Raw genomic sequence first — 24,591 nt, forward strand, 5'->3', positions numbered from 1 at the left:
ATTGTTTTTATATTATTACTGATATATTCTAAGGCATTCCACCCATTTTTAGTTTGTTGTTTTAATCAAGAATAATGAGATGAACATCTTAAACAGATATTTTCTTATTCTGAACTATTTCTTTGGGATAAATTCTCAGGAATATCATTGTTAGGTCATTGGGCATAAGTATCTTTATGGCTTTTGATATTTCTTAGAATACCAAAATCACCAAAATTTTGCCAAAATTGGATAGTATTTTTTAAATTTTGCAAATGCAGTGGATGCAAATGTATATATTGGCATTCATTATTTTTTATTAGAATGTGTCTGCCATTTGTATTTTTATCATATACATTGTCTATTTAAATACTTTATTACCTATTATAATGACCTTTCTATATATTATAGATATTAATCTGTATTCACAATTATGTAAATGTTTCCCTATCCACTGCTCCTATTTTTACATTAATTTTGTCATTGTTACTAAACAGAAGTTTTAACTTTTCCAATATTGTCAACTTTGCAATTCTTGTTTGTTATACGCCTTGTCTATTGTGGGCTACCAGAGAAAGTTACTATGTCTCTGTAGATCTGATAAAACCAGAGTCTATTTTCTACCAGTTTTCCTATGCTTTTTTTTAAACCAAACTGTATGTAGTTTTAGTGGATGAAGTGAACTTGGAATCTAAGTCATCTCTTCCAGCTGTTTCAGTTCTGCCTGTGGAGCTGGCCTCTTCCCCCGCCCTGAGGCACTGACTGCCGGAAGCCCCCTGTCACAGAGCACTCGGTGTTCCTTGGCTCACACTGTGGTCCACCAAGCCTGTTTCTTCTGTACACTTGATAGCTCCAAGTTTTAGGACTTTAGTTTTTGCTATGGTGGTGAGTATCTGGTAATAGTGGATCTGCCATTTCACTCTTCCTTTTTTCTTAGAGGGTCCCATCTTGTTTTTCTTTCCTATAATTTTTAGAATCAGAGCCCCAAAAGGAAAATGTTCTTAAAAGAATGTATAACTATTTGGAATTGCATGGGAAAAACACAGACAGATAACAAAACATATTACTCCCATGGCCTTTCAGCCAAGTCTGTCATCAGATTCCTTCAAGGAATCTGGGGGCACTTTGAATACCATGGAAATTCCTTCAACCAATGGAGAACCCAAAAGTACCAGCTGCAACAAAGCATGTGTCCCAGAAAGTGTGACCAGTGCACACTTGTGGTACAGTGAGAATGTACCCTTTACTGGTTTATCTTGATGTGAGAGGTTGATTCTCAAATTCTTTCACCAGAGGAAGTCCCACTTTGAGCTCGCAGGGGCACGTGCATGCACCTGCCTTCACACACATACACGCAGAGCTTTATTCAACATAAACCCCAGAACTAAAGAGGGCCACAATCACTATTCAAAACATGAGTTTCAGAAGTGACAGGCATGCTTTTTTTTTTGAAGTTACTTCTTAAGTGGGCCAGACCTTCCATCCCAGGTCACCTTCTTAGCTGGCCTCCTTCCTGATTGTAGAGTATGTGGGTACATTCTTTAGACCAACATCTGAGGCTCTTCCATGTGATCAGGGTCAGAAGGATGTCCAGGCAGAAACTCTTGGGTTCTGCCTCTGGAGATTGTCCTACTTTTTCTGTTCACCTAAAACAATAGCAGCTTTTATTGGATTGCTTTGCCATTTGGCCAGCAGCCTTCCCTAAACAGAACAGTTCAATTGTCTTTTTAATCTTACTGGACAGCAGTGGTTTTTTTAGCCTCGGAAGAGAGAAGCAGGAGGACGCATGACATGTGATGGAAAGACGTGTGTGTTATACAAGTCCACGTGGACAGGCACATTCTAGGGGAAATGTAAAAATGCACCAAAAGGGTAATCAGACAGCAGAGGTGTGAATCTGCCCCTCATGGCTGCATGATCTCAGACAAATTAAATAAACCTTCTAAGCTCCTTTTAAAAAAGAGGAATAAGAATACCACTCAAAGTTGAAGATTCAATGAAGTCATTTATAGAAAGTACCTATATACTATTACTGTCTTAATATCTAAAAGAACCAAATAAAATAATTTGTTACACAATTTGAAAGGATGCATGACTCCATCCATAAGCAAAGTCCCATTATACTCTCCAAAACGTCTCCGTACTTCCAAGATGAAAGAGAAAAATGTATACAACAGAGACCCTTAACCTTTGGGAGGTTTATTCTCCTGGAGAACTTGGAGAATGTTAAAAGTTACTTTTTCCAAAGATGCAGCAAGTCAACATTCTAACTGTAGAGCTCCCCACCTGCCTCGAAGCACACCTGTGGGCAGCTCCATGGAGCCCAGGCTGGGAACTCACGCCTTGAGCCTCACCGCCCACAGGCCCACCTTCTGTCAGCAGGGAGAATAAGTGACCACGACAGGACTCGGCTTAACTACATCCCAAGCCATCGTCCATCTGAGGGCTATTCAGTCACCCTGAATCTTGACATCTCTGCCATAAGCCAGCGCTTCTCCTCACCCCACCTCACACCCCATGCTCGGGCACAAGCTCTTTGTCTACAAGGGAAAAAAGACAGTGTATTGAATGCATTAATAAGGCTGCATCATCTCACTGCTGTAATTTCCTCCTTTATGATTAAAAGCAGCTAGCACTTTTTGAGTTCTTACTACCTGTCACACAGTGTGCTAAACACGTGACTCAAACTGTCATCTAACACTCCCAGGAACAGCATGCGGTGGATTTCATTATCTCCACGTGGCAGTCAGCTAGCTGCATCTTAGATGGTTTAAAGGGGCTTCCCTTGTGGCTCAGCTGGTAAAGAATCCACCTGCAATGCAGGAGACCCGGGCTCGATCCCTGGGTTGGGAAGATCCCCTGGAGAAGGGAAAGACTACCCACTCCAGTATTCTGGCCTAGAGAATTCCATGGACTCTACAGTCCATGGGGTTGCAAAGAGCTGGACGTGACTGAGCGACTTTCACTTCACTTCATTTCACTAGATGGTTTAAAGTCACTTGCTGCAGGGCATCTAGTCAGTGAGTGGCGGAGCCTAGCTTGGAGCTGTGTTCTCACGACTCTGATCTCTGCCTCCTCCCTTCAGGGCACTGCAGATCTCCTAGGACATTCCATAAGTACTGACACTTTCGGTCCTTAACTGTTTCCCCATGGATCACCAAAGCATTGCTCACCCTATTTTCTTTTAGCTCCCCAGCCCTAAAGAGCCCCCTCTAGGAAGATTGCCCTCCACGTATAAGCTGCTCTCTGCTTGCTTTACACTTTTGTGAACCCATAATGCATCACTCCTAAAGTTGTCAGAGTGTCCAACTTTCCCATAAATGGCATGCAGGGTCTTCAGAGCCTCAATGTCGTCCTCTCTATTAACGCATTGCTTCCTATTTCAGATAAGAGCCAGCCCATTTGTCATATTTGAATTTCAAATATCCACCCACCTTATCAGCTTGCCTGCCACTGTCCGTTGAGAGTCCAGTTCAGTCATTTGTGATGAAAATGTAGCTGGGACACAATATAAATGAAAGTGAGAGAGTGTGCTTCAATTACACCTAAATCTTCACAGCCAGTGCCTTGGTAAGTTTCAGTGTGTCATGAAAATGTGTTGATGCCAATGTTTCTTGAACATTCAGCATTTTTCAAATACTGGAACTACCTGTGTGGTAGGCACATGAACAGAACTCAAGAGTTTCTGTGACACTTACTCCTCCCGTGTCTTCATCAGTCTGATCTGACTCCTGCCTGGTCATCCCAGCTTCTGGTAGCAGTTCGTGTGAACAGTTTGGCTTTCTTGATCAAGAAAGAGCTCACTGTGTTAAAACCACAGGGGCTCTTGAGAGGGGCCACATCACATGTCACCAAGACTCTTCTCTGAAATACACTTAGCCCACGGGAAGGCATAAGCGCACAAAGCAACCCACCGAGAGACAGCGCTGAGGAGGGACAGTGGGCCTGGGCACGTGCTGCAGGCAGCAGAGGCCCGTGAAGGGGCCCTGAAGTGGGAGGCCTGGGGCTGGATTCTGACTCCATCACTTGCTTACTGATGACCCCGGGAGAGTCCTGAATGTGCCATCAGAATAGCGTGAAGTGTCAGGGCATAGGGCTGTCGCCTTGGAACATGGAATATGGTAAGTACCACAAAGAGGTGTGACCCCAGAGGGGAAGCAAGGGGAATGCTGTAATGCCCATGGACCATCACCCAGCCAAAGTAGAGACACGGACTCCCTCTAGAAGAATTTAGCCCAGTCCCATTCCACCCAGAGTGCTACCCACCTGAGGGGGCCATCATCTGCGTGCTCAGCCTCCTCGAAGTCTTCCCACTAGCTCTCACTCTCATGGGACACTTCTGGAGGCAAAGACTGTGAGAAAGTACTCCAGGAACAGAACTGTGGTAAGGGAATGGTCCCTGAATCTGCCTCCAAACATTCTCCACAGGGTAGCTGGTCTCCCAGTGAAGGGTTGATAGTAAGATACACTTCATCCTCCGAGGTAGGAGAAGGGGTCCCAGGTGGATGGTGCATGTCCCGTTCCTCATTATCACTCTACAGTTCAGGACTAGAAAACAGAAATCCACGTTTCTTCCAGGGTTGATCACAAATCCCGCTCCCCACCTTGCCTTGCCTTCAGGGTGCGGTCGTGACCTGTCACAGGCAACTGCCACAGGCTTCAGACAGCTGCTGCCAGAGCCTCCTCTGGGGCCAGGAGGTGAACAGTGAACCGGGTGCGGCCCTTGACCTTGAGGAGTCCGTGATTTAATGAGAAGAGTGAGCGGTGAGCAGACGTTACAATCAGGTAGTTAGTGCTACAGTACAGAATGTTATGAGGGTGGACAAGCTCCTTACTGAGTCCAGGAGATGGTGGGGGGACTCGCCAGAGGACACGGATCAAAGCAGAGCTCTGACCCACACTTCATATGGGAAGACAGTCAGACCTCAGGCAAGTTTATTAACTTCTCTAGAGCCTCAGTTTTTTCATCTGAAAAAATGGGAAAATCAAGAAACTTATGGGAGTGTTGGAATGCTTAAGTTAAATAATTCTGATACAGCCAGCCATGGCTCCTGGTACAGGGTTAGTTCTCGGTAAATGGAGGAGGCTGTGATCACTACTATGATTATAGTTCTTTCAACAGAAGAATTAGATGGAAAGGGCCAAAGCAAGAGGCTCAGAACAACTCCAGCAGGTGATCTTCAAAGCACTTTGTGCAAATATCAGGTCCTTTTCTGAGCATTGCAAAAGTGCTTATTTGGAGAGGCAGCTAGCTGGAGTGACATTTACTCCCTGCATGACATAGGAAGCAGGTGAATGGCGAGGCTCATTGGTAACAAAGATGCAGAAGCAATGGTGAAAGAATAAGTCTTCCAGGGGTTTCCAAAAGTCACCACACACTCCTTTTTGATTAGAAAGAGCAGTCCATGAAGATGACAGAGCATTTTGCACAGGGCTTCCAACATGCAAAGAAGGTGCTCAGAAAATGTCTGTAGACAGTCTGGTTAGAGAAGATGAGTAGGAAAATCTACAAGAAATGCAGACAGGTTGGTCTTTGTACCAAATACACAAGTCCTTGTTTATCAGCCTCTTTACCCACCCCCATATCAACAGGTTGGTTTTGTCAGTATCCCCTGCCCTCCCCTTCCCTTTCCTGCAATATGTCTTTCCCTTAAAATCAGTGCTGGCATCTCCCTATAGCCAAGAGCTCCCAAACACCCATACAGGTGGCCCTCCTTCCGGTACAGCCAGAGTAGCTGTCTCAACCTGAGTTTTGCTGTTAAAGAGACATCCATTCTGCTCATGAGAGATACAGGGTTCAAGTAAATGTGCATTTCATGTAAATATACAGACACATGCTTAAAAAGGGACTATATTCTGTAAGGACATTCACTTTAAGGAAATATTTTAAAATCCCTAAGCACTTGAAGAAATTGGTTTAAAACCTTAAGCTACTCAACCAAATTGTGTAGAAAACTGTGTTTCTTTGTAAGTATAGGGAGGGAACATCATGGAAGCTTTACCAAAGGGCAGGAAATCCAGCCTGGTGCCCAGGCCCACTCTGTCCCCTCCCCCAACCCCCTAGGCAGCCAACCTGTGCCACCTTCCCTGTGCCACCTTCCCTGTGCCACCTTCCCTGCGCCAGCTTCCCTGCCAAGAGGCAGGTGACAGCAGGGCCACGCCTGGCTGTCCACACTTCACCTCCCACGACTGTGCTCCTCCAATCTTTCTAATGATCTCCATGCTCTCCGGATTGGATCTGGGGCTCTCGCTGCTGGCCCCACCAGGAGAGAGATCCAGGGAAGCCATCAGCCTGAGGAGCAAGAGGCAAGGCTGCTGGGTGTCTGGAGAAGGGTTAGTGATTGTCAGGAAGCATTTAACAGGAGGCTTCCTGTGTGCTGTTTTGGATCTGTCAGGAATTCTCTGCTCCTTATTAATTCCTGAATATTCAGGAATTAAGAGGAGAGGCAAGCCTCTCCTGGGACTGAGGAATCCAGGCATTTCCTTCATTTGTTTTTCTATGCGGTGATAAGCACCCTCTTCCTTTTTATGAACCATATGGTAAAAGTGGTTATTTACAACTCTCTCTTTCATATGGATGTTGCTGAAAATAGCTATCCTGTAAGACAGTATAAATACCTACATAATGTTGAATAAAACACCTTTGCTCCATCAGAGCTCTGGTCCCCGTGTCTTTCTCTCTCTCTCTCTCTCTCTCTCTCTCTCTCTCTTTCTCTCTTTCAGGCTAATCCCCTGGAGCACAGAGGCTCTCTGAGTTCACTTTCCTGCCCAGGCTTCTAAGACCCTCTCGAGAAGGTGCTCTGCACCTTCACCCCATCGAGAGGGCGCCTGAGGCCTCCATGAACAAAGCAAGCCCCGTGCAGGGGCTTTATTGGCTTTCTGTGTAAACCAAGGAATATCAGCCTCTTTCTCTCCTTTACTTTCTTATCATCAACTCTGGACCACCAAGTTCTGGTACATTAAAGGAGCTCAACAAGTGATCTCCACGGTGACATTCTGGCCATTCTGGTGACATTCTTACCTCAGGGAGAATCACTGCCTTTCCATCCACCCTTCCACCCAGGCTCCCGACTGCTCCTGGAGCTCTGACCTGGGGTTTGCTTGTGGATGTGGGGAAAGAGAGGTGAGGCAAGAAGAGGCATAGGAAGTCAGATACTGTGTTGCTTTCTTACATGTTTTGCAGAGACCTACTACTATGTGGCAGCAGTATGTGTACAGTGTGGTAAAAGAAGAGAACAGGGCAAGAAAAGGAGAATTTCATCTTCTCCATGAACACTCTGGGTTTGCAAGGGTGCTGGCAGCCACTTGACTGTGGAAAGTAACCACCTGGTAGATGGTAAGATCTGGCAGTTTGCTGGGAATTTCAATTGATTGGGATCTGTCTTTAGCTGGAAATGGCTGAGGAAAGAGAAGGAAAACTGACTGGTGTTGAGTTCTGGTGTGCCAGGCTCTGGGCTAGCGCTCTGCATGTGTTATTTCTTTTGAAGGCCACAGCACACTTTGGAGTTACCGAGGTCTTCATTAACATTTGAGAAGCCTCAAGCTCAGAGAAATCAATTCGTCAGACACGCTAGTAAGTAGTAGAGCTGAAACTGAGGCTATATGATCAAGAAGTCAGTCATCTTTTTGATCTAAACCACTGAAAGAAAACTTCACTCATGGATGCCAGAAGCAAAGAGGCAGTTACCTGGAGCAGTCGCTTCAGAACTGAACTGCGGACATTCAAGGGAGATCCACAAAGAACCACAATCCCACCTTGGAATCCTAATTCTGACGCTGCCCAGGAGCTGGGGGAACTGTGTCCAGAGATTGCTGGTCGTGTGCCATGGCTTTCCTCCTGTAGGGGGAAGCCACTAACTATACGTGCTTTAAGTGCAAGCTAAGGTTCTCTTGGAGGAGAAGCTAACACAGTTGAATTTTGTTTGCCTGGCACAACACAGTATACTTTTAAAAAATTCTATCTGGATGCTTCTAGGAAACATGCCTGGCTTCTGTCTGTCACAGATCGAGCCCTGTCTAACTGCATTACCCCAGCTGCTTTATACTTCGTGTCACTACTAGTCCCTGTAGATTGGCCCTTATCAGCCTTCTAGGATGCCAACAGTTAAGAGCCACTTAATGTCAGTGGGTTTATAAAATGTCAAATATGAAACATTGTTCCCTGTTGTTTGGCTGCTTTGTGCCCGTGCATCTAACTAACAACATGCCTAGGAGCAATATCGTACCCTCTCTCCATATCCGTACCCCTCTCTTTGCTCCTGACAGGTTTCCAAGCACCTTGGATATGTGTAGTAAATACTCATCAAACTGAATGAAAGAGTTTGTTTTCCCTCAGAACAGGACTGAGAAGTGGAAATACTTAGGGGTGGATGAGCACAAAAATGCAGACTAAGTTAAAAACAAATGGCTATTAAAATGAACATCACAGGGCTTCCCTCATGGTCCAGTGTTAGGAATCTGTCTTGCAGTGCAAGGGATACCGGTTTGATCCCTGATAGGAAGATCCCACATGCCTCAGAGTAAACTACAAGCCAGCACTCTGGAGCCTGTGAGCTGCTACTACTGAGCCCATGTGCTGCAGCTACTGAAACCCAAGTGTCCAGAGCCCGTGCTCTGCATGAAGAGAAGCCACTGCAATGAGAAGCTCTGCATACCGCAGGAAAGAGTAGCCCCTGCCTCACTGCACTAAAGAAAGCCTGCGAACAGCAACAAAGATGCACCACAGCCAAAAAATACTATTAAATAAAGAAATCTTTTTTTAAAATGAAGGTTTCGGTCTGGTTTTGAAGATGTAGTTTTTTTTTTTTAAGCTTCTATTGATTATAAAGCATCATATTAGCTGTAGAAGTGATGATGCACACAAGGGAAACTCTTTCTTATCACAAAGCTTCAAGAGGCCATGAGGGACGCAGAACAAAGGTTTGTATGCGAGGAAGAAATCCCAAGGCCTGCCATCTGCAGTCCCCAAGGATACTGGAGGACCACTGGGTGGGGTTTGCTTTCCCAAAATCTCACAAGTTGTGATTACCTCAGCTCCAGATTTCATGTTTCTCTTCTTTCATCCTCCCCTCCAAATGCGCAGAACCCTCCTGGCCCAGCAAGCATCTGAGCCATGTTATTAATTGTTTGCTTGTAATTTCTAGCAATGACATGCATACAATTTACAATATGTCTGCAAATGGACTGAGCCTTACCTTCCAAGTCTCCTGATATCACAAACTGAATCACAGTTTTGCCTCAAATCCTTCTCCAAAGAGGTAGCCAATGTTGATGCCTCCATTTCTTGGTGAAGTCTGCATAGATGAGGGAAGGAATCCCGAGGATCAGTCAAGGAAGTGGCCCAGGGTTTCTCGGTGTCTTGGTCCCGTTGTGCCTCTTGGGTGGCTTGTTGGAAAGACTCTGGCTGGAGACCTACGCCCTCCCCTGTGTCTGGGGAGGCACTGTCCCTCCGGCTGTCCCCCTGATCCAGGCTGGGGCTCTGCTCCAAGTCAGCACATGCTGCCCTGGAGAATTCTTTGTCTGCTGCGAACACAGGTGTCTATTGAAAGAAATACTACGGATTATTGGATCCATGGTGCACATTGAGCAAAATCTAAATGTTGCTTTCGTACCAGTGGGTACCACAGTTGGTACCAATCCACCCCTTTTCCGTGCTCTTCAAATGAGTGCCTAGACTTGCTATTTCTGTGTCCACCTCTTCTTCCTTGCACCCACCCGAACCAGGCTTCTGACCCATCACTCAACTGAAAGATATCTAATTAGGATCTCTAGTTACCTACATCTTTCTAAAGCCAAAAGATAATTCTCTGTCTTCATCTCTAACTCTCAGCAATGTTCAACATAATTGGACCTTCCTCCTTCCTGAGAATGTCCTTTACTCGTTTACTCTACTTAAACACTGAGTTTACCCTAAGCTCCACCTTTATCCAAATCACCTCCAAGGCTCCTTCTCAGTCTCATGCGTTATCTCATTTCTTTGGGGTGTCGCGTCGCTCACTTCTCAGCCCTCTTCTTGACTTTTTTGGGATTCCTCCCCGAGAAGATCTCATCAAATTTACAGCTCTCAGTGGCATTATCTGCTGGTAATTTCGAATTCACATTTTCCAGCCCTAGCAGATATCTCCATTGAATGCTCGATAAACATTTGTTTGCAGGCTATTAAGAACTACTGTTTCTTTCCACATACCTTAAACTGCTCCCTCCAAGCACATCCTGTCTTGGTAAGTGGCACCACCATTCATTCAGTTACTTGAGCCAACTTCACTCCCGGTCTTCACACCAATGTCTTGTCCAAAAATCATCCCATGGGCTCTACCTCCCAGAGTATCCTCAATCTGACTGCTTCTTACAGCTATCTGGCTACAGCCTGAGCCTAAGACACCATATGTTATGTGAATCACTGCCAGATTACCTGCTCCACTCCATCTCTCCCGGCAACCTAAGTGACCTCTCCAAAGTGTGGGCCAGATGAGGCCACATTTCTGCTTCACCCTTCATCCTCCCACCTCCCCAGCCCAGTGGCTTCCCATGGCAGCCAGGATGGGATCAGCACATTACCAAAACCTACAAGCCCTACCTGATGCAGCTCCCAACCCCCTCTACAACTCCTCCCCCTCCACAGTTCCCTTTATTAACTACTGTCCAGGCACAATCCTTATCTTGTGTCCTTCAAAAATCTAGGTCTTTCCTGTCTCAGAGCCTTTGCACTTGCTATTCCTCCTGCCTGAAATGACCAACTCCAGATGTTTACAGAGCTGCCTCCTTCTCATAACTATTCTAGTTCTAAACCAAAGTCTCCCTTCCTTGGTCTTCAATCAGAGCTCTGGAACCAAGCGAATGAATGAAAATTCTTCTTCCTTGTGGCCCTCAGGTATGAGGAGAGAAGAAGCATGCCCACCATTCCTCGCCTCAAACCCTCTCCACTGGACACTTCTGGGTTCTCTGGTAGAAGTTCTTCTCCAGGACAGGACAACTGTTTCCCTGGCATTTACCAGATATCTGAACAAAGACACAGGGTACCAGCGCCTTGGCCTGATGGTCTTTCAGTGTGTGAAATGTGACCCTCTCCCACCCTGTTCACTCGCTTAACACAATTGCTATCATCTACCTTCTTTCCAAACTAGCAGCTCTCTGGTTTCCTTCCTATAGCTCTTGTCTCACCAAAGTTGGTATAAAATGCCTCTTAGAGTCCAAGCATCAAGAATACGTGGGTCACCAAGTCCCTGTGCTGTCTCTACCAACTGTCACCCTCGGTGAAAAGTGACTGGTTATGACCGATAAGTGACTGATCAGCCATGGACACGGCTTGTCCACGTCTCAGATGAGGAATCATGAGACCTAGAGGAGTTAGGCAAGTGCCCAAGGTCCTTGCAGCAAACAGAGCAGGTACAGATGATTCCGGGTGTCCACGCACACCCTCCTCCGTGAGCGAGGTCTGCTGGTTGCTGGTGGCTCGCAGCAAGCCCCTCCCCAGGAATTGTGTTCCGCTTAAGGGAACTGCCTCAGCCAGTTAGGCCCCTCCCTTGGGCAGCTCATACCCCAGTGCTGTTTGGTGCAGATAGCAAAGGTACAGGCTCTTCTGCTCCAGTGAAGGACAGCTCTGAGGGGCCATCTCAGCTTCAGAGTTCCCTCTGGGGCCAGCTGAAGCCCCTATTGCAGCTGAAGCTCATTTACTTCCCCTTCCGCCCAGCCCTGCTTCTCTCACCCTCACAAAGGTGTTCCCAAGAGCTGTCCCCATCCACCTCCAGCACTCCAGTCTCTGTCACAGACTCTGTGTCCTGGAAGCTCAGCAGGTGGAAATGTGATGGGTAACACTAAGTGTCATCCTGGCTAGAAAGTGAAAGTGAAGTCACTCAGTCGTGTCCGACTCTTTGCGACCCCATGGACTGCAGCCTACCAGGCTCCTCCATCCATGGGATTTTCCAGGCAAGAGTACTGGAGTGCATCGCCATTTCCTTCTCCAGGAGACTACCCAGATATTTGTTCAAATACAAATGTAGATGTGACTCTAAAGGTATTAAAGAGAGTTGTCTATAAATCAGTAGACTTTGAGTGACACAAATAACCTTCTATAATGTGAGAGAGCCTCCTTCTGTCAGTTGAAGGCCTTAGGAGAAAAATGACTGAGAGCCCCAAGAAAAATGAGTCCTGCCTCCAGACTGCCAAAAGATTCACACTGTGACATCAACTCTCTGCTAGATTTCCAGTCAGCCAGCCTATTCCACAGAATTTCGACTGGCCAGCCCCACGACAGGGAAGCCTGGTGTGCTGCAGTCCATGGGGTCACAAAGAGTCGGATACAACTGAGAGACTGAACTGAACTGAAGCCCCATGATTATCTGAGTCAGTTCCTTAATCTCTCTCTCTCTCTCCACACATGCACACACATATCCTATTTGTTATATTTCTCCCAAGAACCTAATACAGGCATCAACATAACAATCTGAACTTTCCAGATTCCAATGCCTGTCTTCTCTGCACCAGACTAAACATGCCTAATCCATGTTTTAGAAGGCTGGACTTAGATCCTTCCTATTTTCCCCTCCATTTCATTCTTCAGAATGGAAATTCTTACCTCCCCTTTGTCTGGTTTTATATGCATTCTCCTTGTTCCTGGTTTCCCCTTTCTGATGCCTGGCTGCCTCTGATGCCAGAGAACCCAGCTCTAGAAGTTTCACAGTCAAGATTTAAGTATGTAACCAACTATGCGAAGACCCAAATATTGGGAGAGACAGAAGCAGGGAGAGGAAGAGAGAAACAGGGCCTTATGAGCTTGTCACAGACTAACTGAGGTTAGGGTGGTGAGCTACGTTCCTGCCCCAATGAAATAAGACGGCATTGAACCCTATTGAAGGCAAAAGTCAAGCTTCTCAGGACCCACCAGACAGGAAAGGGGTGGCTGAACATGATGCATGTGGATAGAGCAGAGGGCAGCACCCCTTACCTGCCAGCCCTGGTCCATCTCAGGCAGGGCACCTGGAGGGGGTCGGCAAAGCAGGAGCGTGACTTCCTGTGAGGCGCCTTGAAGTAAATGGAGCACCTCCTACCAGAAAGCAAAACCTATGGTTAGTTATGGGGCTGGCCTGGCTGTGGGGGTGTCCTCCTCTGTGTTCTCCACTATCTCTCTGGCCCCTCCTCTCCCTACCTCGTTCTGTGTCTTGGCTGCAGAGAACTTTGGAGAGCACTGCTGTGGGCCTGACTTCCCCAAATGCATGGATCCAAGGCCACAAAGTGATGAGCCAATGCTGAGCTTTAAACGACCAAGGTCTGCTCAGGGCCTTTTCATAGCAGCATCTGCCAATACTGATGCCTCTTCTTCAGAGAAAAAGAGTGATTCTAGCAAATGACTCTTCAATGTTCATTGCTTCTCTACCCGACTCATATCAGGAGCTATCGGTCACATAAACACCACCACTCCAATCTCTAAAGCCTGACCCTCAGCCCCGAGCTTCTGCCCAGGCTCAGCTCAGGCCCTCGGACCCTCTCACCTGTGACACCGCAGTGACCTCCTCTCTGCTTCCTGGCTCCTCCACCCTCACCCACCTCCCTTCCTCCACATTGCTAATGTGCAATCGTTCCAAAATGCAGATGTCATCAGGTTCTTCTTCTGCCGAACCCCCTCTCTGGCTCATCTCACCCTCAGCATAAGCACACCACCCAGAACCTGGTCTTACCTGCTGTCTCTCTCCCACTTTCTCCTCCCTGCACCCACATCTGTAGCTCCCACCATAGTGAACCTCTTGCTCCAAGCCATCCTCTCACAGCCCCAAGCGTGAGGTTGCCTGAGGAGCTCTTCTTATCTAACTAGACCAGGACTTCTCAACATCTCAGCACTACTGGCACTTTGGGCTGAATAACTTTGTTGTGAGAGCTGTCCTGTGCATGGCAGGATGTTGAGCAGCATCTCTCTACCCACTAGACACCATTAGCTGTGACAACCACAAGTGTCTCTGGGCTTCACCAAATGTCCCAAGAGGCAACTTCACCCCTACCTGGGAACCGCTGATCTGGATCCTACTCAGTGCCCCCAGCTACAAAGGACTGCCACAGAGGGGGCTCCTTCCCACTCCCTGTGCAAGCAGTGGAGCGGGGCTTTTCTCTCTCATTTATTTCCCGCAGTGAGTGTTGTTCTTGTCTATCCCACCAGCCCCATGAGCTCTGAGACCCTACACACTGTCCGTCTGTGTGTTTCCAGTTCCTGTTGGAACTGTTGCTGGCCCAGCAGCAGTTCTCAGAGGACAGTTCCTGGATCAGATGAAGGATGCAGGGCGGATGGAGACATCCCCCCTCTAATCTTGTTCCGAGGATTCTCCACCCTTCCCCATCCCTCCTTCATGAGCCTTGCTCTGTGCCCTGGAGATGGACCTGCATCGTGGGCTACAGAGAAGCTTTCTGCTGGGTTCAGCCAACGAGTGGGTGAGCAGGGGTCAGATCTGAGGAAGAAGGGGACGTCCAGGTTGGCTTTCCTGCCCATGCAGTTATCATGGAATCATGATATCTCTCAGCTAATTTCATAGCTCATGTCAGCGAGTCTACTTCACCCAGCTCACTCAGTTTCTGCACTTTGGTAACTGCTTCTACCCACTCCCTCTGGACTTGGGGGAGAGGGTCGATAACTGCATCCTCTGCTCTCAGCCCCAGGGCTCTATACTTTCCCTTGAGTTTCCCAACAACCTCTACACCTTTATTAAGCTTTCTCAAATGGTCCAATTTCTGCCAGGACCTTGACTGATATGTACAATATTTCACTGAGCTATTATGCCATAAACATCATTGTTATTGTTCAGTCACTAAGTCGTGTCCAGCTGTTTGTGACCCTATGGGCTGCAGCACGTCAGGCTTCTCTGTCCTTCACTATGTCCTGGAGTTCACTCAGATTCATGTCCATTGAGTCCATGATGCCATCTGACCAGCTCATCCTCTGCTGCCCTCTTCTCCTTTAGTGTCCACTTTTTACTTTCTTTTTTATTATGTTTTTTTTATCATAAACACAACAACCTATACAACTCTACATGTTAAAGCTGTAAATTTAATAGAGAAATGGGAAAGAGCGCAGAAAAGGACCTACCGTGGCCCACTGAAACTTCACGCCCACCTCTGGGAGTGAGTGTTAGGAGACCTTTAGCACAGAAGTCGGAGTTTTATCTCGAGTTTCATTACAAACCTAACTCGAAACAAGGCTTACTCAAGGTCAGATTCTTCAGAATTGAGATGAAAATTTTAACATGAGGATGTTCTGCCAGTTTCTCTCTTTATGTGATTCAAGCTCAGACTCCAGATTGTGATCTCCAGGAGCCCACAGTATTCCTCACTGAGGGTGGGTGGCCCTGAAAGGAATGTCCCCACAAACCTTAGTCCACAAACAGGACTGCATCCCTCACGTCCTCCCACCTGGAAGTCCAGGCCTTCCGTGGACCTTCCATTCACAGCCAGGATAATGTCACCAACTGCGATGGCCCCGTTCTCCTCCGCCGGCTGCCCCGGGAAGAGCCGCTTAATCAGCACGAGATCACTCTTGAGGTGGCCGCAGTGCTCGCTCTCCATCTGCACAAAACTGAATCCCAAACCACTGGCATTCTTTTTTAGCTTGACTTCAAACTTGGGGCCTGTATCATGGGATGTGAATGAGATCCATCCTTCAGTAAATTACAGATGAAATTTGCCAGCCTCAAAATGCAAATTGTCAAATAGATGAATTATTTCTGTTTTCTGTTAAAAGATTTCACTTTGTTCACTTTTATACAGAGTCTATTATACATTTTATAGGTCAATGCCATCCAGTAGAAATATGTGAGCTGCATATGCAAACTACATATGTAATTTCAAAGTTTAACCCAACATATCTAACGTATTACCTTTTCAACATGCAATCAATGTGAAAAAAATTATTAATGAGGTATTTTACATTCTTCTTATGAACTAAATCTTTAAAACTGAGTATGTATTTTATCAATTTGGATTGGCCACACCTCAAGTATTCAATAGCCACATGGGCAAGTGGCTATCATATTGGACAGAGTAATTATAGATAGCCAACAAAGGTATATGTAAAGATACAGTGTATAGCCATCTACAATAGACCCATATCATTTAATAAAACTTGCATCTCATATATTCCTGCTACCCTTTTAGAACCCCAGTCATCTTTTAGTGTACTTGAAAAAAACTTTTGAAATAACTAGACCATGACAATAATTATGGCCAACTCTACGAAAATGTTTTTGCTGCCATTTTGTTTGGCCCTATGAACTGACCAGAGACAAAACAACTGCTTCTGGGCACCAAGGTGGACAAAGACTCAGGAACTTTCATAGTCTGGCAGCCAAAGAGGTCTCTAGGCCTCCCCTGGTCTGCCTGTACCACCCCAATAGAGGGACAGAGCACTAATTTATAAACTCGGATTTGGGGCAAGAATGAAAGTGTCTGAAGCAATTAGGTTCGGGTGTGTCACATGACCGATTTCAGCAGCATCGTCATCTGACCACTGTAGCTCACTCTGTAGTCAGTTTCTCAAAGGTCCTCCATGGAGTGAGCTGAGGAACGATGAAAGAACAAACGGGCTTGTTTTACGCACACGCCTCCCCCCTCGACCACGGGTATTCAACCTGACTTATGCCTTCAGAAAACTCTCCATAAAGGGGTTGAAGAGTGGTTAAGCTCCAAATCATGATATTTTAAGGGAATAAGTGTATTCCAGCAGTAAACAAAACCATAGGAAAGTCAGAAAGGCAACCCCTCAGAAGATGTGCTACAGTGTCCCCGTAAACTGATCGTGGGTTTGCTTTTTTAAATGCTAATAACTAGGCTAGGTTTCTGAGCACCTTCCTCTCCTCACCCACCTCCGCATTCCTCAGATTTTGCCACAAAAATCTTGGCTGAAATATGGACATTTGATCAGAAAAGGCATGACCCTTTCATTTCAATTTCAACCCCAAACACTTATACACAAGCATTCCAGCAGCTGATCAGAAAACCTCAGAAGGCTTTGGGGCAGAATTATACCTGGTCATCATATTTTGGACAATGAATTTTTTTCCCTAGAAATATTTCATTAGGTTGCCTTCCATCACATCAGAAAGTCGGCCCCATTATAACCACCACTGCTCATTATCTTTTGAGAACCCAGATGAAGCCTTCCTGCTTTCCCTTTGGAGATGACAATTCAAAAGCAGCGCAGGATGACATGACAATAGTACCACTCGACTCTCTCTCCTCTCACCATCTGTCGCCGAGACCCTGCTTGCGGGCCTTCCAGGCAAGACTGTTGCCAAGGAAACAGCCGTGCACTCCTCTCCCATCCTGTCATTAGCAGAAGGACACTGCTGTGCAATCCTGGGGCCTCTTCTCTCTAAGACCAGTCTTGCAACCTAGAAGTGTGGGTGGATGAACTCAATTTACACCTCATATGGAAACCAGGAGGCTCTCCCTCCACACTGCAAATGCTTCATAATTTTTTTGGTACTAGTAGCTGCCTCATTTGAATCTCAAATCAAAATCTCCAATCTAGCCTATTTGTTGGGGTCCAGAGCCACATTTCCAACTGTCTATTGGACAAATGATCCTGGGAGTAATGCATGTACTTCCATTTCAGTATATTCAAGTCCAAATCATCTTCTTTGTCTTGCTCTCCCTCCCTACCCCCTCCTCATTCTGCCTAAAACACTCCTATTCTTGCCTTTGCTCTCTCAGAACCCAGACCTGTCCCTCAGCTAACCTCCCAGGGGCCACTCTTGCAGTAGCCCAACTCTTTTCCCTCCACCTTCCAAATACACATCTGGCTTCCAAGGCTTGCATGTTCTCCACCAGAAACATCCCCCACAATGTTCCCTTCTCCATTCCCTCTCCTGTTGCCAATGGCCAGCTGAACTGGAGCAAGTGCCCTCCCACTTGATGTCCTGGACCCTATCTCCTCTTCCTTCAGTCCATTCCCCTCAAGGTTGTTGGTGGATTAAAATAAGACAAGAGTTGAACATGCAACACTCTTGATTAAAAGTCTCCAGTGTTTTCCATCACCTAAAATTCAACCCCTTGGGACAGTATCCCAGGTGGCTTATGTCCATCCAGCCTCCCCCTTTATTTCTGGTTCAGTTTCCCACCCTCCTCCCCGACACCATATGCTCCCATTACCCAGAGCATGACCCCATCACCTGGAAGCTCTTGATTCTAAGCTTCCACTCAGGGAACCCAACCCTGCCAACACCCTCCTGCAGCAATGGTCATTCAGCACCAAGCCTGTGACCCCAGAGTGACAGTTGCCACCTGTCATCACCGCTAGTAGGTTGGCCAAATACATTCTCTGAGCACGCCCATTAGCAAAGTTCCAAAGAATACAGAATACTAATAAATGATGACTCTGTTTTCAAGATATGTCAACCATGGTCACCAAGACAAGTAAATCTCATCACAAACTAGAAGAATGCTTTGGGCAAGTAAGCAGAAGGAGGCCCTTCCTTGCCTCTATTTGCCAGTGGGGGTCCTAGGGGTTCTCTGCATTTCTGCCAATTGCTCAGTTGCCAAGAGGGAGGCCCCAGTTCTCTAGCTTAGGACACTGTGGCAAGCAGAAGCTCCCACTCCCAGGTGGAGGATGGGACAGAGAACAATAACATCCAGATGCTGCCTGGATACTGCACAGAAAGAGAACTTTGAAGTTAATGCTCTGTGCATCCTGATTTCTACGTCATTGTCGTTAAAGGGCCCCCAGACAGTGTGTCCTATGATTACAGAAGATGATGGGACTGCCACGAACCTGGGGTGTGCTAGGGTGTCAGTGCATGCCAAGGCCAGTGGTGAGAGGCCCTGAGAGCAGATGGAGGCATTGGCCAGCTATGGCTGGAGCTGAGGGTATGAGAGGACGGCCGGAGCCAGGCAGGAGAAATCCCTTCACTTCATCAGCTCAGTCCATCTGTCTGATTCCAGACTCTAGGCAAGTGACAGTAAGATTTTCAGGGCTCTCTATGGGAGGTGAGCTTCCCTGCCTGGGAACATCTGCCTGCTCCCTCCTGACTTTGACACCTCCAGGGAAAAGTGCTGCTAAATGGTAGATGTGAAAGGAAAAAAAAAAAGCAAACAGAAAAGAAAGTCTCATTTGTTTCCTGCCTACCCCTCTCGCACCCAGAGGCAACTGCAGCTTCCGATGTTGCCAGGAAATCTCTGGAGGGATGGGAAGCTCCACAGTAACCAGCAACGCTGCACTCACCTGTCCAGAGCTCCTGAGGCACTGCACGGCCTGCTTGTGGGTGAGGCCGCGCAGACTCGCTCCATCCACCTGCAAGAGCCGGTCACCTGGGAGGGGGAAGACGTCATGTCCCCGAGCTCCTCAAGCTGCAGGAAGGACTCTGGGGAGACCCTGCCCAGCACCTCTCCATGCAGCCTCAAGGAGGAACAGGGAGCTAAGCTGGGAGGAGCCCCAACTAGGCCTGAGTACTGGCCCCTTGTGAACACCTCCACACTCAGTGGTCCAGAAACTTCTGTCATTGGCTCAGAGTAGTTAAGCCAACTAACAAGCATGGCCTTGTCCTTTTTCTCAACTTCCCATGAGACTATTTTTGAAAGTTTTTGCAAGTCTCTTACAGGTAACATTCATATCTCCAGGATATTTTTTATTTCAAAAAAAGGTCAGGGAGACCCAGTTGATGCCAGGGACACTGAAATTCTAGTGGAAATGTATGTAGGTAAGATCTCAGTGCATTTTTTAGCTCCATTCTGGCCATTTTGGAGAGCAGTGAAAACTCTCCCCCTTCCTTCAGAGCAATGGGCTTGAGGAAGGGCAGATAGGAGGCTTGCTGGAGCACTACTCCCATGAAAGCCAAATGGCCACAAGCTTATTTAAAAATCTCATATTTTTAAATCATCTGTGTTTCCCAAGTATTTTGAGCCCCATGTTACATGTCAGGTAGGTGGGCTTTTCCAGGTGAAGAGGCTGAGCGCTAGAGAAACAATCATTTGCACAGGAGAAAGAGTGAGAGTTGGGCAAGCCTTGCAGGCTGCAACCCCCAGGCCAGGGATCCTCACACCACAGAATGCAGAGCCCATCCCTCACCCTGCAGGATCCGCCCTTCCTTGGCAGCTGGCCCTCCGGGAACGATGGATTTCACGTAGATACCTCCACAGAACACACTTGTGTTAATTCCTCCCTGGAAAATAGAATAAGAAAAAAACACACCAGCCATTTGCTCCCCTCCTAAAGGGGCTTCCCCAACCTCCCTGACTCAGAGAGCCCCCATCTGCCGTGCAACTCTACCTATCACGTCCTATTTATGTGACACCATCTTATATATTCACTTGTTCGTTTAGGCTATATTATCCCGTGAGCAGGAAGGTGAGATGCTCATAAGAAGTATAACAATATGAGCTGGATGAGAGATTTGTGCTGTATCCAGCCCAGCACTGGCCCATGGAAGATGCTCAGAAATGAATCATATCAATGTACCACTTTGTGTCTCCATAAGCAGAGAACAGCAAAAGTGGATACAGCTATGATCCAAAAGGCTGGTGCCTGGCCTGTCCCATATGCTTGTGTGTTGATCTGTGTATGCAAAGGTAGAATTCAACTACACAGCGTTCTGCAATTTACTGTTTTTTTAACTTAACAATAGATCACTAAGGTCCATACCAACACTAGACAAAGATCTAACCCTTTTTCTTCTAGTTTTTCCATGCATGTATGTACTTACATATAAAGATTCAGTGGGGTTATATCATTTATGTACAATTTTATCCTCACTCCTCCAGGGTCCGCCAGATGGAGCTCAGGAATCAAATGCAGTGTCCATCCTGAATAGAAGTCTTGCCAACCTGACTTTGTCTTGACCTTGGACATAGGAGCATGAGGCCCCTGCTGTGGATGACTGGAGACAACCCCACCCATCTTTGGCTTGTGTCCCTGAATCCCACCCTGCCACCCTCTCCTTATTGTCCAGAGTAACCTTAATTCCAACCGTGCTCCTTGGAGTGTCTGCTCATCCCAAGTTTGTCATTAGTCCCCCAGTTTCACCTTCCTATTCCTCACTGAGGCTCCCACAGATTTCCTTGGTTCATCACTTCTGGTATACTGCTTGTACCCAATGGGCACTGGGTTATTAGAGATTGGCATATGAGTGCAATGCCCACCAAGGCTCCAGATGAACATCTTTCAACTATTTACTTTTCAAACTCTCTTAGAAATTCTTACAGTCACGCTGAATCCAAGTGTCCCATCTTCTTTAACCAGCTCCACAAAGTAAATTTCACTGGCATTAGTTTCTGAAGGTGATGGAGGACAGGAAGAACAAGCACCCTGCCACAAACAAACAGAAAGAGAGAAGGTGTTAAGACACTGGCCCTGCCTAAGCAGATGGCATCTCTTACCCTCACTCTCAGGAGATAGAGAAAAAAAAATTGTACACTAAAAAAATCGTAAGTTTCAGGGTTGGGCCAACAGAGGATTCCTTACATGAAACTTGGACTTGTCTCCTGGTCTCTCCAGCCTGTTTCCCAACCCACAAGACTGGAATGAGAGATCTCCTTCTAACAGTGAGTATGAATGATGCCTGACACCTAACAAGGACTCAGTCGATTCCCTTCTGTTTCTACTTGAGATGCAAATATTGTTATGAGAACTGAAGTCATTCAGACACTTCCTACACACACGACACCATTCAAGTGAGGGCATGCTGGATACCAGACACATAGCAGCTGCCCCAGCAGAAGAAAACCTCAGCAGGATCTTCAGCCATCTCGAGCGAGAGTAGCTGCATGGGTCTCTACTCTACAGTGAGTGAACGCGTGAGGGAAGGACAGAAGAGAAAATCATCGACCTCATCCCAGGCATTCTGCTCTCTGCTGTGACAGGCATGATATGTTGAGTCACCCTTCCAATCATAACCTTCATTGAGCACCCACTGTATGCCAGGTACTGTAAAAGTTGGGGAAGTGGCAGTGATGAGACACGCCTGCCCATATTGAACAGTTCTAATGGGGAAGGATCTTCCAAGGAGCTGTGCCAAGAAGATGGGGCCACATACTCCCAGCCTTTTGTCCTATCTGCCTCCTTGACTTAGCTTCTTCTTGGTCTGCCTTGTCAGAAAATACAATCAGCACATAGAAAATAAACAGGCTGAAGTTAGCTAGAAAAAATCTTTGATACTAATATTTGGTCTTTGATTTTAGTTCCTGACACAGAGCTCTCAAATCGCTTGGAATTTTCTGGGTGAGGAGAATGTCTTTGGTTCTAAAGAGTGGACTCTGGCTTCCTGTACAGTTTCAGGATGGGGACTGGTGACCAGAAAATCAAACCATGATTAGAAGCTTGGAACTTTCCACTCCACCCAACTCCCCGTCCTCTGGGGAGGCAAGAGGAGCTGGAGGTTGAGCTAAAGACCCATCATGTCTGTGTGCTGAAGCCTCCATAAACATTTTAAAATTATGGGATTCATAGTTGCTGTGCTGATAAACCCATCTACACAGGAAGTATGGCACACCCACACTCCAGAGGGACAGCAGATCGTGCTCTCAGGACCCATCTAGACTCCATCCTGTACATCTCTTCATGTGCCCGTTTCCATTAAAAACATCCTTTACAGTAAATCAGCAATGGCTGATTTCCATTTGAAACTGAACCGTTTCTGAATGAAACTCTTTTCCTGGGTTCTGTGAGTTGTTCTAGGAAATTAACAAACCCAAGGAGGTGGTTACAGAGAACTCCAGTTTGCAGCCACGTCGGACAGGAGTGTGGGTAACCTGGGGACCAACGACTTGACTGTGGTCTGAAGTGGAGCCATTTCAAGGAACTAGTCCTTCACCTGTGGGATCTGGTGCTAATTCCAGCCCATTAGTAACAGAATTGCTCGATGTGGAAAATCCACAAAACTGGGGTCACGGTGTGTGAGATAAAGGAGAACAGAGTTTCATTCTAGACGCAGGGCTTTGAGGTGGAGTGAGCCAGAAGACACACAGCTGACACCACTCCACGGGGCCCAGAGCAAAAGGGAAAGAGATCTGTGGGGCAAGGAGCCCTTTCCGTCAGTGAAGCACAGCTGGAGGGTGGTGGCCCGGGAACTAAGGCAGACAGTTCTCTGCACCCCGAAGCCAGCCTTTGTCTTCTTCCTCCTTGGTGTGTTGTCAAGAGCAAAGCCAGTGAGTTGCAGCTTGAGGGCCAACTAGAGGCCAACAGTGCGAGAGGTCTGATTGTCCCTCCATTGGCCTTAGCAGCAGCCAGTCATTACCAGCCGCCGTTTTAATTAGTGGCTGGGGCCACTGAAACCTCAAACACTGAGCCCTGGCACTGCATGCGAAGTTTTCCCTTTTCCCTTTTATATTTTTCTCAACAACCATGTACTGTGAGCATTTATTTCCACTTTGAAGATGAGAAAACTGAGGGTCAGAGAGGTTAAGTAACCTCTATCTGCCTGACGTGGCAAATAGAGAACAAAGAAGAACTTTTGAGCCAAGGCCATTGGGCTCCACAGCCTGTTCTCTTTACTCCGGGCTCTAGAGTGAAGCAAGAGGATGATTACCTTTAACGGCAGAGCAGACAGCTGAGGGCTCAACCCGGGCATTATGCTCTGAGTCTGAGCCATTTCCAGTTCTTCGATATTTCTCTCCCGGTCTTGTGTGTGTGATGAAAGACTTCCCTGGTGCCCATTGCTCAGGCTGTCTGTAGAGCATACCCCTGAATTGGCTGTGCTGTTCTTCTCCTCGCTTGAGGTATTGCCACAAACACCTAGAAAAACAAGCCAAGGGGAAATTGACAGCCTGGAAAAAGGCTGGTGTCTCGGTGGCATTTCTATGTGGGGCACCGTGTTTTCCTCCAATGATGGAGAGGTCTTTCATAGCAGCTGGGAGCCGGGTGAGTTTAGCACCTCACAAAAGATGATGCACTTAGAGTAGAGGAAGGGAGGATTCTGGATGTGTTCTAGAAGCTTAGATAGAGCTCGTGTGACCCAATTATGAAAATGCAGGAGCCACGGACAGTTATAATGGCAGTTCCCCCTAACTAAGCTCTTGTCATGCAATGAGCACCAAACCCACACATACATATGTATCTTTCCATCTGTTTTACATGCCCGCCAGGAAGGTGTGACCCCAGCTCAAACATAAAAAAGCAAAGTGAAAAGGATTAAATCTTGCCCAAGACCCTGCCATGCGGCAGCACTCTTAAAGCTGGCCTCTTCCAGGGTCCCTGCTGATCGCACCTGTAATCACCCTATGATCCAAAGACCAAAGTGTCCAGTCACTGGGAGCAGCTTTGTACTAACTGATGGTGGACTCCTTTCGGGTGAAGACTGGGCCACTGATGCCCTTTTACCCCATGTCTTACCCGTGAGCTGACATATAGCAGAGGAAAGAACCTGAAGAATCAATAGGCAAAACCCTGGGCAAGGTGATTCACATTTCTGGACCTCAACCTCCTTCTATCTAAAATAGAAATAATATCAACTACTTCACAGGGTTGGTGAGGCTTAGAGATTAAATACAGAGAAAGATGTTTACATATGGAGAGAGAGGGGGAGAGAGATATTACAGCTTAGTACTTGGTACTAAGAGCCTGGATACATGTATTTACTATTCATACATTAGTATCAGTGATTCAACTAGATCCCCGTATATAGGAGGAAGGAACACAGTTAGATTTTC

At 46.8% G+C, this 24,591-nt stretch overlaps 1 protein-coding gene across 1 annotated transcript in view; it reads right to left on the reverse strand.

The window, feature by feature from the left end:
- Window positions 1-5,436: 5,436 nt before the first annotated feature.
- FRMPD2 (FERM and PDZ domain containing 2) overlaps window positions 5,437-24,591 on the reverse strand; it is a 68,021-nt gene continuing 48,866 nt past the window's right edge. Inside the window, exons 20-28 of the mRNA XM_055538236.1 lie at window positions 23,472-23,677; window positions 21,149-21,253; window positions 20,018-20,111; window positions 19,175-19,260; window positions 17,198-17,345; window positions 15,370-15,584; window positions 12,923-13,021; window positions 9,174-9,517; window positions 5,437-5,485 (exon numbers count right to left, since the gene is read on the reverse strand). Coding sequence (XP_055394211.1) covers window positions 5,437-5,485; window positions 9,174-9,517; window positions 12,923-13,021; window positions 15,370-15,584; window positions 17,198-17,345; window positions 19,175-19,260; window positions 20,018-20,111; window positions 21,149-21,253; window positions 23,472-23,677 — 1,346 coding nt within the window. The remainder of the gene's footprint in view (window positions 5,486-9,173; window positions 9,518-12,922; window positions 13,022-15,369; window positions 15,585-17,197; window positions 17,346-19,174; window positions 19,261-20,017; window positions 20,112-21,148; window positions 21,254-23,471; window positions 23,678-24,591) is intronic.

Source organism: Bubalus kerabau, chromosome 1 (assembly GCF_029407905.1).
Source record: "Bubalus kerabau isolate K-KA32 ecotype Philippines breed swamp buffalo chromosome 1, PCC_UOA_SB_1v2, whole genome shotgun sequence".
NCBI classification, from domain to species: Eukaryota; Metazoa; Chordata; class Mammalia; order Artiodactyla; family Bovidae; genus Bubalus; species Bubalus kerabau.